General features: G+C 40.8%; 1 protein-coding gene across 5 annotated transcripts; it reads right to left on the bottom strand.

The window, feature by feature from the left end:
• Positions 1-2756: 2756 nt before the first annotated feature.
• Positions 2757-12070, bottom strand: fggy (FGGY carbohydrate kinase domain containing). 5 transcript variants are annotated; one of them, XM_048264167.1, is made up of 16 exons: positions 11707-12067; positions 10585-10787; positions 10356-10467; positions 10069-10220; positions 8687-8775; positions 8450-8565; positions 7703-7831; positions 6947-7050; positions 6751-6858; positions 6581-6642; positions 6316-6466; positions 4623-4697; positions 4398-4518; positions 3871-3965; positions 3435-3496; positions 2757-3112 (listed from the first exon to the last, which is right to left on the bottom strand). In XM_048264167.1, the coding sequence occupies exons 1-16, from the start codon at positions 11750-11752 to the stop codon at positions 3034-3036; spliced, it is 1704 nt and encodes a 567-aa protein (XP_048120124.1). In that variant the 5' UTR covers positions 11753-12067; the 3' UTR covers positions 2757-3033. The 5 variants fall into 5 exon arrangements, with proteins under 5 accessions (XP_048120124.1, XP_048120133.1, XP_048120143.1 ...); XM_048264176.1 differs by having other exon boundaries at positions 10585-10791; XM_048264186.1 differs by lacking the exon at positions 6751-6858 and having other exon boundaries at positions 11707-12070.
• Between the last annotated feature and the right edge of the window lie 501 nt (positions 12071-12571).

Genomic DNA, 12571 nt, shown 5'->3' on the forward strand with positions numbered 1-12571 from the left:
AAGGGGAATAGGTCGGGTCATTATGGTCTATTACCTCCTAGCTGTTATTCAGTGATGATAATGTGGTCTTTGATATCCTCCCAAGGATAGTGCTTGGATACAGTGCAGACATATAGACGCTGTTAATGAAAAACAAGAGTGCAGAATATTTTGATGATCTATCTTTCTGATATATCTGTTAATGAAAAACAAGAGTGCAGAATATTTTGATGATGTATCTTTCTCTGATGATATCTTTCTCTATCTCTGTCAATTTTCTGACGGCATTCCACTTATTGCCTCTGAATAAAAGAGTTTAAATCCTGTCCTCTACTCCATAGTAATGCAGTGTTTATAACTAAACATACCAACCCACTAACAGAGCGAGCAATAACCCTATGCCTTCGGCAGAAGTTCACTTTGACCCTATGACCTTGCCCAGATAGCCAGAGGCTGGCGGACCACTGTCGGTCCATTGGGGGCATAGCTGGCGGTCCGGTGGCATTTTGCTCATCGGTTCTCTTGCGATTCGCTGGCGGGTTGCAGACAAATTGCCCAATATTTAGCCACTATTGGTCTAAAACCTTTTTCATTTGTTCAGTTATACTCCATATATCATTTTATCAACTTTTCTTAAAATTCATGAAGTTTAATTTAAAAAGAGATGGTGGTCCAACGGCGGACCACAAGTGGCACGCCACCGGCGCCATACCACCAGTGGTCCGCTATCTGCCAATCTGATTTTGCTATCTGAGTGAATACCCCATCTGGGTTTCGTTTCTAGAAAGGGTTGTTGGCTAACATCCGTCGCAATGTTTGTAGTTAAAACCGGCATTCTTGGATTTGGTGTTTCTAGACAGGGTAGTTCCAACAATCAATTGCAAACATGGGCGGAAAGTTTGTGGTTGGAACGACAGGTCGAGAGTAGTAGTTGAAGTGTCGTTCATGGATATTTTGCAGTTATTGATGGATATTTTGCTGTTTGACTAGATTGACTCTCTATTCATACCTGAACATTAGATACCAATTTCGATATTTCAAAAAGCAATAAATCATATGATAGTCATTTAACACAATGTAAAAATGTACTCTAATATTTACCATATTGAGACTTCTGATCAAGGTGGGACATTGTGTTTAGAACAGCATTGAACAATGCAAAATGTAAGACAATGTCTATACGGTCATATGACTTGTGGCTTGAACACACTGCCTGCATCGCTTCTGAGGAATGGCTCTGTTGTGTGTTGATTTTCATTTCAACGCCCATGACAGACACAACTCGAAAACTGCTGCAACGGCGACCCGGCTACAGAATAGAAGAGATGCTTATTTTTTCCATTTCATGGAAGCAGTTTTGTGCAGAAATGTATTGAAAAGAGCCGTTGATAATTTGTGTTTAAAATGGGAAGTGGAGGCTACATGTGTATTATAATGGAGCGAAAATAGGATGACCACCAACCACACTCTTAAAATGGTCTGAGCTGAGGACGCCACCCAATTTCTGCTGATAGGCCCATTTCTATTGGGGTGAATGGTTTCTGTTTGTGCCTGGGATTACCTGTGGGGGCAGGGATTCAAATTACAGCTGATTGGTTGGTAAGGGCCGAGTCCCAACCCCTTTACCACAATGGTGACCAGGGGCCTATTGCACAAAACTAGGATAAGGATTGGACTAGGATTCCACTGCCCACTCCACATTGTTATCACATATACCTAGACCCACTGTCATTATTGAAACGTTTGTGATCATTAATTAACTTTTACATACTCTCCATTCCTGACCTGACATGCACCAATGTGACGTCACGGGAGTGCCTAACCATTTTGCGCGTGGTGATTCTCCTAAACAGAGGTGTTGCTGTTGTGAAAAGGCTATCGCTACCTACTTCACGCTGTAGAAGCAATGAAGCCGCTCTAGTTGCCATAGTGAATCTGTGATCGGTGGCGGGGTCTATTTGAGGGAGCCGTGAGCGCACACTTATCCAGGATAGGTTTCACCTGGCTTAATGAATCCGTGTCTGCTCATCCTGGCTTGCTCAAGCAGCAACCAATTAAGCCTGTACGCTCTTGTTTTGGATTCATTGAGCGCAGCTCAGTAACTTATCCCGGATGTCTTAATTCTGCTTTTGTGCAATAGGCCCCTGGTCATGGATGCGCACAAAATATGCTGTTAGGGGGAGTCTTAAAAGTCTCTCCTAAATGCACATTTGACGGGTATCAAAGAGGGTTGAATTCTTTTGGAATTTCATAAATGTCAATTTCTGTGACATTTAAGTTTCTTTTAAAAAGAACACCACCATGGGTATGCTTTCATGTAGGCCTCTAGTACCCCTGGAAAGCATTTGTCAATACCAACACATCAGTGGCAAAAAACAGAAATCCCAATATTGCCACTGGCTTCAGATTCAGGAAGTGATAAATAGTCAAATTAAGACCTTAGGGATGTGGATATGACTCAACATGTGGTTATGGCCCAATGCTGTATTAGCATTGCACTCTGCTACTAGCCGCAGTGGGCTGGTGTCAGTTTAATCACATTACACAGTGCACGAAGAGCTTCTGTCTGATGCGTTTCATTGGCATCAGCTGCAAGGGATTTGTCCAGTCCTCCCATTAGGACAACACCACACACTGAAGGCCAATTAAATGGCTTTGATCTTGTAGTGCTACTGCAACAACTGCTCACATTACAGAGTGCTACACCTCATGTGGGGGCCAGTGAAAAGGGTGTTGGAGAAAGGGAGAGACAAAATGATATTCCTTAACCAGTGAAATAAAGCATGTTCGTAAAAATAATTTATTTTGGTAAAATTACTTTTAGAATTGTAATGTATTGTATTTTGTATTAATCTTGGTTGCGGTCCCTTATCAGAACAATTAAGTCGCTTCCAGTTGCATCAGCTGAAAGGTTTTACACTGCAAGTTCTAATGTCTCAAAAAAGTGAAATTCTATTGGAGAACTGTGCCCTGGTATTGAAATGTCAGTAGTGCCACTTCTTGTAGTGTGGTGATGCTCACTTCTCACTTGCAAAGGAGAGATTCCTCTTATGGTCACTCCTGCATGAGAAGAGCACACTCCCTCTGGTGGACAAACAGCCGCAGGAACACACTAAATTTCTTCCTGTAGAAACTGGAAGACACAGCATTTCAGGATCTTCTGTTTCTTAGTATCTATAAGTTAACCCTTCAGCCAACTAAAACACTAATAACAATGCAGTTCATGTGTTTTGTATGTGCAATGATAACAAAGCAAAACATAAAACCATAAATAATTAATAAACCTTTAGTTATGCTTGTGGCCATTGTGGTATCTTTTGTTAAAAAATAATTAAATGTTCACTAGTATTGCAAGTTCCTAATGCTACATACACTATATTTATTAACACTCTTGATCGGGTCAAAGCAATAAACTGAGGACATTGTGGTACATAAATTATGTAACAAGTACTCACTGGTCTTGCTCAAGATTTGGTTTTACAACTCTGCCGACTTTTGCCATTTTCTCCATGGCTTCCTGGAAGACAGTTCAGGGTGAAACGTTTCAGTTTGTAAATGTGACAGCTGCACAATCACACAGATAATTAACACTGCGTGTGATATTGAAGTGATAATCAAAAGACTTATCAACATTACAATTTATCATATGAAAAAAGGCTAATGCAATATTTTCAGGCATTATTTGCTTTTGCAAACAACATTCTTCCTTCCTTCAAATCCTGTGAAATGCTTATTTTACCCTACATATGTTCTGAATGCTACTATGGCATGGGACTATAATGATCCTGAACTAATTCTCAAAGTCACAATCTCTGTATTCACCAAGTAAAATACTTTGTGCAAATTATTTTCTTAGTGTTCTTAGTGATTCCTCTGAGAGTTGTGGCACACCTGAATGGACTTGTGGTCAAGAGAAGCACAGGCTCCTAAAATAGCAGCTCCCACCAAAACAGCATCTTTCTCAGCAGGCAGAACCACTGGTAAACCTGAATAAGTGTTATCATTAGTGATAAGACACAGCATTTGATTAGCGGCATTATCTGGACATGCGCTCAAAGCAAGGGAACAAACTTTCTGTCCATGTGTACAATACAACGGATGGCCAAAAGTCCATTACAAGAATTCCGGAAGTCACACAGAAGTATGATACACTACGAGCATGCAAGTGCCTTTCATGGAGGATGGACACCACAGAGGTCTTAGCCCGCTATCATTCACATTGATATTGGATGCAAATGTGCCACTGATGAAATTCAAATGGGATACTGGCACAGCGGCATCCCATGCAAATGAGCTCATAGTTCCCACCCTACTGCCATCAGTTGAATAACACACATGTACACAAAGCACACCAGTCCACAAGGAACTACACTGTACCTGTATAAAGTCCAGTCCCGTGCTGCCTTGTCACCACTTACCTGTTGCGTTAGCGTGCATCTGCACAAACAGGGTGTTCTTACTCAGCCCTCCACACAGGAAGAGGGTTGTGATGCAGTGTCCTGCCTCCTTCAGAGCCTGTAGGATGTGCCTGGTGCCAAGCTGCAAGGCCACAAGCACAGGAGGAGACCGTTCTATTCAGAAGGACTTTCAAATGACCACAAGGCTCACATGAAAGGTCCACTCAAGAGGATTGTATTACTCACAGCAATAGCCTGAACTGTTGCCAGGTATAACAGGGCCAGGTCATCCAGGGTCTGGGACAAGGAGAGTCCAACAACCTACTCAAGAGGAGAGAGAGAAAGATTGATAGCCTTAGTGGGTATAAAATGTTGATGTATGTTGAAATGTAAAATGGCGCCTTCCACAATCTGAATTCCGAAAAAGTGGTGACGGTTTGTAAAATGTAAATAAAAAAAATAATGCTATGATTTACATATCATGTCCACCCTACAGTATATTTAATTGAGAATAGTTCAAAGACAATATATCAACTGTTGAAAGACAGAAATGTTATTGTTTTTTGGAAAAAATATGTTCATTTTGAATTGAATGCCAGCAACATGTCTCAGAAAAGTTGGGAGAGGGGCATTTTTAACACTGAGTTGCTTCACCTCTTCATTTAAGAACATTCTGTAAATGTTTAGGAATTGAGGAGACCAGTTGCTAGAGTTTTGAGAATGAAATGTCTGCCCGATATAGGATTTCAGCTGCTCAACAGTCTGGGGACTTAAATCATGTTTTTCATTCCACAATGCACCAAATTAGACAAGTCTGGACTACAGACGGGCTATTTTAGCACCTGGACTCCTCCTCTATGGAGAAATACGTTTAAATATGTGCAGAATTCATTTTGGCGTTGTTTTCCTGAAATATTCAAGGTCTTCTCTGAAAAGACACTGTCTGGATCACAGTCTATGTTGCACAAAACCTGTGTACATCATTCAGAATTGATTGTGCAAATTGTCCATGCCATAGGCACTAATGCACCTCCACACCGCCATGGAAGCTATTGTTAACAAATTGTATACATCGGATAGTTGAATAGTCCCTATCCTCTTTAGCCCAGAGGAGTTCATGAGTTCCAAAAAGAATAGCAAATTTTGATTGGTCTAACCACAGCACCATTTTCCTCTTTACATCAGTCAATTTTAGATGAGCTCAGGTTCAGATAAAATGGTAGAGTTTACATACACTAGCATTTGTGAACCTGTTTTAAAGGATTCTCTGAATATTTTCATGATGTTGTGTACTGTAGATGTTGAAATTCTCAAATTTTTCATGATAAGAAACATTATTCTAATATTATTTCATCATTTGCCCAGACAGGTTTACACAGAGCGATTTTTATCCCCATTCATGGTTCCAGTTCACCTAATTAGTTGTGAAATGTTCTTCCTTTTGCTGTCTTTCCCATAACTCAACTTTTCCATCCTTTTGTTGTCCCGTCCCAACTTTTTGTTGCTGGCATCAAATTCAAAATGTGCTTATTTTTTCCATGAAATAGTCAAATTTCTGTCCTTAAACAGTTTTTGTCTTTGAACTCTTCAATCTCAATTAAATATAGGGTTGACCATAAACTGTAATGCAACATGCAGTGCTTTTGTGTGTTTACTGTAGATGTTTTTGATAGCGTAACATATTTGATATGGTATATTTGACACAAAAATGAATGCACACTTAACATACTGTACAGGTTCTGTCACTGATGATGTGTTTCAATCCATCACTAGATGTATGTAATTGGCATACAAATAAATCTTGAGACAGAAACATGTATCAAATATCAACACCTATCAACACCTTCCCAATGCTTGTGTGATGCGTTTTCTGTCCTGTGCATTTTGGTGTGTGTGTGTGGATAACCAGAGGCATGAGGCAGATGCCCTCTTTGCTCACCATGCCCTTCAGAGTGGGGTCTGCTAGAGGAGACCGGTTTCCATGGAAGTCAGGCCACACATGCAGACTGCTGGTCAACTGGTCCAAGTTAGCGGGGTCTTTGGCCATAGCCTCTAGATGTTTGTTCAAGTAGGAGTAAACACTTTCTTGGCTATGTAGGAAAATAAGAAGATCCGTCGTCAGGATGAAACTATCTGATGATTTTTCAAACACAAAAGCGTTTTGTGAAAGATGTAGTGGTGGTTTAGCCTTTTTCTACACTAACCTTCTCTCTGCTTTCTCCTTCAACTCGGGGAAAGCAGCATGGCCTCTCACCATGTAGTCAATCTGCTGACAGAAAACTCTATGTATGCATGGCAATACAAATCATCAAGGCGTTTAGTTTCTGACTGTACAATAAACGTCTAATTGGTCAGTATAACAACCTGAACTGACCAGTCTTCCAGTGGCACTCTGCCCTCCTTCATTCAACCACAGTGTGGGCACCATGGCAGACCGGTAAGGTCCCCAAACACCAGGAACAAAGATGGGGTCCTGGCTGATCTAACAGGGCAGACATGTTCATGGCCATCGAACAAAGACACTGTTGGGCATCAGTTTGTCTCAAGTAAAGAATAACAAAAACACCTACTGCCATGTGACAAGATGATGTGCCACAAATCAAGGCCAAGCGTGAGGTCAGAGGTTGCTCTTCACATGGTAGGTGGAACCCGGCCACATCAGCACCAATAACACCTGTTAAAGGAATTTAAAGGAACCGTATGTAAGAAATGTATTTCAATTAATCATACAATGGCCCTGATATGTCACTAGACATTAAGAAATCATGTTCATTTCAAATATTTATATCACTGACATAAGTAGTCCGGCCAGGATATTGTCATTTAAAAAGTGAAGTTGCAGCCCTCAACTGATGTTGATGTTGCGTTTTGTCATGTCATGTTGTGTTTTGGCCTGATGCACCACCCTCCACCTATCTACTAATCACAAAGTCAGTAGTGTTTCGCCATCCGGGTTGGCAACCTCGAGTAAGGGGGGAGGGGGAGGGGATACACCGCACTACAGTAATTTGAAAGTGATTGCAGTACCATTTTTGGCCACAATCTTACATATGGTTCCTTTAAAAGACAAATGTTACCATTGAAACATGGAAGACTGGGAAGCTGATCCAAATGGTAACTGTGTCTACTGTTGAGGTCCAACTGCTTTGAAAGGACAAAATCAAACTATTGGACAATTGGTCAACTGTCAAAAACCAATTGTGTGTAAGCCTAAGCCAATTAATGCCCTACTATCATCTTTTCATGACTTGGCATCAACTGCTGGGCCATCATTTGTTCTACCTGCCTCTGGATCTGAACTGAACCTTGATGCTACAGGAGCTCACCTAGCCCTCCGGCATGTGCATCTATGAGGCTGGCAGCCACGGCTGTGCCAGGGACGAGTCCTAGCTCTGCAGCTGCTTCTTGTGTAAGCCCTTCACCCACAGCAGTACCAGGGGTGCAAGTCACGGCACCTGCTCTGAGGAAAAACACTCTTAAAACAAACGTGTTGAAAATAACACAACTTGTTTTTGTTTTTTTAACACATCTCTATGTCCAGATAGGGACAACACAGTTTATGTTGTTTCTAACACATTCATTTTAAGAATGTACCAAAACCATGATGGGGTGTTATTAATATTATTATAACCACTTTTACCAGTATTCATTTTTTTGAATCAGTGGATGGCTCAGAGTTTGTGGATGGGTGATTAAGAGGTGGGCAAGAATTTTAACTCTTTGATGTAACTGAAAACATATGGCGAAATAATGTATCTTAATCAATAATCTTAATCTTTATCAATAAAAATAAGGATAAAAAAACAACACACAAACAAACATGACAGGGTGCTACCGCACAGGTAGGTCTGTAAATGAAAAGTACATTACTACAATGAACAGTCATGTATGTCCCCCACAAAACCTTTTAAGTTGCTTTACAGGGGAATGCCTGTGGTCAGTATCAAGTTTTTCTAACATGAGTAGGTCATGTCTAATATCAAAACAGTGACAACGACTGATTTATAAATAATCCACTTCAGTGAAATTCTCACATATTTTAGCACTAGACATCTAAAGACAAATCATAGCACCTATTTTGGAGTAGCTGTTTTCCAAAAGGTCCTCGAGGCCGATGCTGGTCCAGAATGTGTCGTCCCATCCTTCTGGAGGGGAATAGGTCCATTTACAAACTAAAGTGCAAAGGGATCTAAGAGACAAGAGAGCTTTGTGTATCATAAGCTAGGAATGCACTCATGTTTCATAGTTAATTGCAGGGATATGTGTATGTGCATGTCAAAACTCAAGAGCAGCAGTGAAGCTTACAGTACCTTACTAATGATCCAGTAGCTTTCCAAGACAGAAAATCTGGGAGGTCAAAGAAATGAGCAGCATCCTTCCAGCAACTCTCCTTCAGGTTCTATAAACAATGCCAAGACAGAAGCAGGTTCAAAATAGTTCTTATACAGAGAGCAATGCACTAATTGTGACCATGACAGCATTGTTGTCACACAGAATTATCCACTACTCTTCGGTGAGAAGCCTAAAAGGACACATAACTTATTCTTCTGAGAGACATTTCCATTCTCACACCGCCGGTTTTGTAGTCTCTTGCAATACTTCACAGATCTGTTGCAACACATCTGCATTCCTTTGCAATACAAGTGTGTGAAATTGTTTGTGGGTGTGAAATCAGTATCTCTAAAAATTAAACTCCTGACGTGTACTCAAAGGCCTCACTGTTATGATAGCACATCACTGGTGTGGACAAATAGTAAGTAAGTAAGTAAAATTTATTTATACAGCACTTTTCACAGACAGGGTCACAAAGTGCTTTACAATGCGCATAGACAATAAAGCATAGTAAAAAATTGGCTAAGAATAAAGTAAAGTAAAAATACAGCAGATAAAATTATTAATAAATAGAAGACAGAGGTTACCCAAAAGCTAGCCTAAACAAGTGAGTCTTCACTTGTCCTTAAAACAGTCCACATTCCCAGCAAACCTAATGCTGGTTGGCAGAGCATTCCAGAGTCTGGGTGCCATCATGGCAAAGGCTCTATCCCCACGTCTTCAGACGAGTGTGTGGCGTGGATAGCAGATTTTGGTTGATAGACCCAAGAGACCGGGAAGGGGTGTGTAAGTGAATTATGTTGGCAAGATAAGCAGGGGCCTGACCATGTAGGTTATGGTGAGAATTTTGAATTGGATCCTAAGTAAGGGAGCAGAGTAGAGAGGTGATATGGGTGCACCTGTTTGGAAGCCAGTGAAGGGAGCAGAGTAGAGGGGTGTTATGGGTGCACCTGTTTGATCTAGGAACTAGCCTAGCAACAGCAGGTGCAGGTGGTGAAGGACAGATTTGTTGAGTGAGGAGAAGAGTGAATTGCAATAGTCAATACGGGAGGAAATGAAGACATGGATGAGCATCTCCAGTTCTGACTGAGACCACAGCCCTTCATTTGTTAATGTGTGCGTACGTGGAAAAAACCATTATCTGGACAGTAATTTGATGCGAGTTTCAAAAGATAGGGATTTGTCAAATGTCACCCCAAGGTTCCTTAGACTAGGCCGGACCACAGATGACAAAGGCCCAATGTTTCTGCTTAATTATAGGGATAGCGTTGTGTCACAAATATCTGATTTGAGACTCAAAACATACTGGAATGGAATCTCTTGCCAATAAAAAAAGAATTTGGCTATGGCCTCAGGTCACCTCTTTTAGCCACAGTAACTTTGGGGGCTGCATTTCTGGGGACATCACCCCTCCCACTCCCCTCAGGACCCTGTGGCCAGTGGCAGTGATCCGAACTGCTTGCTCAGCAGCCCGGTGGTCCATCCACATGACCACATTCCTCTCACGGACACCTGAGGGAGGACAGGAGGGTAACATCTGGGGCCATCAATAAATCCAGCACATGGGGGATATATGTAATGTTGTACATTATCGTAAAATTAGCTGAATGGAAAACAAAAAGTCCAGGATGTATTTACACCACTTACCATCATGATTAACGGCAACTGGCTGAAAGCTGTGGTCCAAAACAACCAGGGAACAAGTTGCGTCAAAGCCAATGCCTTTGACTTTGATCTTGTCAATGCCTTCTGTCACTTTCTGTAAAGTCAGATGATGCCTTGTTAATATTCTACTAAGACATCACACATTTACAAACGAAGTGGCTGACCACAATTCAACATGACAGTGGGAAAAGTTTAATTTAATTTAACTCACTCTGACTGTGCTGCAGCACTTGGTCCAGATATCAGAAGATGATTGGACGTAATGTTCCGGATGAGGTTCCCAAATGTGGATCGGTTCTTCGGCCATGCTCTTTATCTGCCCATCACTTGTAACAAGTGCCGCGCGAACGCTGGCTGTGCCCACGTCTACTCCTATGAAATACCGCTCCATGCAACCCTGGACACTCGCCATATCTACCTAAAACATGCATAATTTAAACAAGCAACACGTTTGTCTGATGACAAACGCAAAATGGACCCACAATGGCTGCCTTGCACTACTCCACTTATACACTTGCATACTTTGCAACTTGTTGTTGTTGTCCTGAAAACACTTCTGAACACACTTCTGCTGCTCTTACATAACTTGCACCACTATGCCACTTGCATATTAGGTCAAACAGAACTACCTCAGCCATTTATTGGCCTGACTTTTGCACTATTATATTGACTGTCTTCCTGTATGCACAATTGCACAATTTCAACCCAAATTTTGCTGCTCTTATTTCTTCATTGTATGTGCCTTCTTATTTACTTTTTATATTGTTTACTTGAATGTTATGTTTGTCTGTGGACCTAATTGGTAAAATATGTCTTGTCTCCACCGTGGGATAATGGGAAACATAATTTCGATCTCTTTGTATGTCTTGACATGTGAAGAAATTGACAATAATGCAGACTTTGACTTTGACTTTTAAAAAAAGCTCAACACATAGGTTAACAGTAATATAGGCAGCTCCATTCATGAAATGTAAACTCAATTTTGATTGTAGCTGTTAGAAGCCAGGCCAAAACACGGTGGATTTACATGAGTAGGGGAGAGAGAGAGAGAGATGGGTGCACTGCAGACATAGGTCTATATAATACGATTGCAAAACAATTCTATGAAAACACAAACTTCATTTCGTGCCACCTTTCAGGATTACGAGGAATATACAATGTAACATTTTAAATCAGTCACGCACAAGGCATTGTGTTGTTGCCGTATCAGCCTTGCCATTTGTTTCAGCAGGCTAACTAACGACAAACTTATTTGGACAACTAATGAGCTACTACAAAGTATAGAGACACTAAAAAGGCAAGTAACTGCATCTGTTCAATAGTATTCTCTTACCATGTGCAGACCACCAATAAATCAGCTGATAGTCAATTTTGGTCATAGGCTAACGCACTACACTCTTTGTAGGCTACATTTACGGGTCCCACGAAGGGTCAAAATTGTGGGTTGGCTAACCTATAACCATATAACGGATCACATGACCTGTGTTATTTCGAGAGAACTTCCTTATCCTGAGTTCAAATCCAACAATACATTGCACACACACAGCCTACAGCTTACTTTTAGAGTAGCCTGCTAGACTCAGTAGACTGATTAATCTTCAATGACATCATGCCAGACTTAAATCCATAGTGTCCACTCCTGAATGCTATTTTGCTTGCATTTAGCCTACTCTGTGTGAGAAATGCTGTTGGAAAAAATAGCCTACCCACTTAAGTAGGCTACATTAGGAAAACATGCATTCAAGAGTGTCCAGGGCAAATGAATGACTTAAAAAGTCGAAGTGTGCCGAAAAAAATAAGTGTGTGAACTGCAGGATGTGTGTGAGGTGAGTGACCTCAATCAGAGGGCAAGGGCAGAAAAGCTTGAAACAAATCTGTAACAGTTAATTGTACATTGTAGCATTGTGTTGTAGTTGTATCATTATCTCTCGGCAGTGGAAATTATATAAATACTTAATGGGATATGTAATTACTTTGTTGTAATGAGAATGTAGCTAAAGTGGATGAATGTATTAACAAGCATTATTAACAGCTGTGTACAAAAGCCAAATGGCAAATATTTAAATGGCTGACTGGTGGCAGACAACTTAAAATCTTGGTGAAATTGTGTTGCTATTGAAGACCAAAATGAATTATCAATGTAAGTTGTAATACACACACCTGGTATCAGAAACATCATAGCAAGTCCAGCAATTATT

Source organism: Alosa alosa, chromosome 1 (assembly GCF_017589495.1).
Source record: "Alosa alosa isolate M-15738 ecotype Scorff River chromosome 1, AALO_Geno_1.1, whole genome shotgun sequence".
NCBI classification, from domain to species: Eukaryota; Metazoa; Chordata; class Actinopteri; order Clupeiformes; family Clupeidae; genus Alosa; species Alosa alosa.

What these genes read in the sequence shown, in the direction of transcription:
- fggy (XM_048264167.1), bottom strand. Translation starts at nt 11,752, where the DNA reads ATGACCAAAATTGACTATCAGCTGATTTATTGGTGGTCTGCACATG. An exon ending in AGTGCTGCAGCACAGTCAGA is followed by an intron (nt 10,468 to 10,584) that starts GTGAGTTAAATT and finishes CTGACTTTACAG; the next exon opens with AAAGTGACAGAAGGCATTGA. An exon ending in TTGACCACAAGTCCATTCAG is followed by an intron (nt 3,497 to 3,870) that starts GTGTGCCACAAC and finishes ACTGTCTTCCAG; the next exon opens with GAAGCCATGGAGAAAATGGC.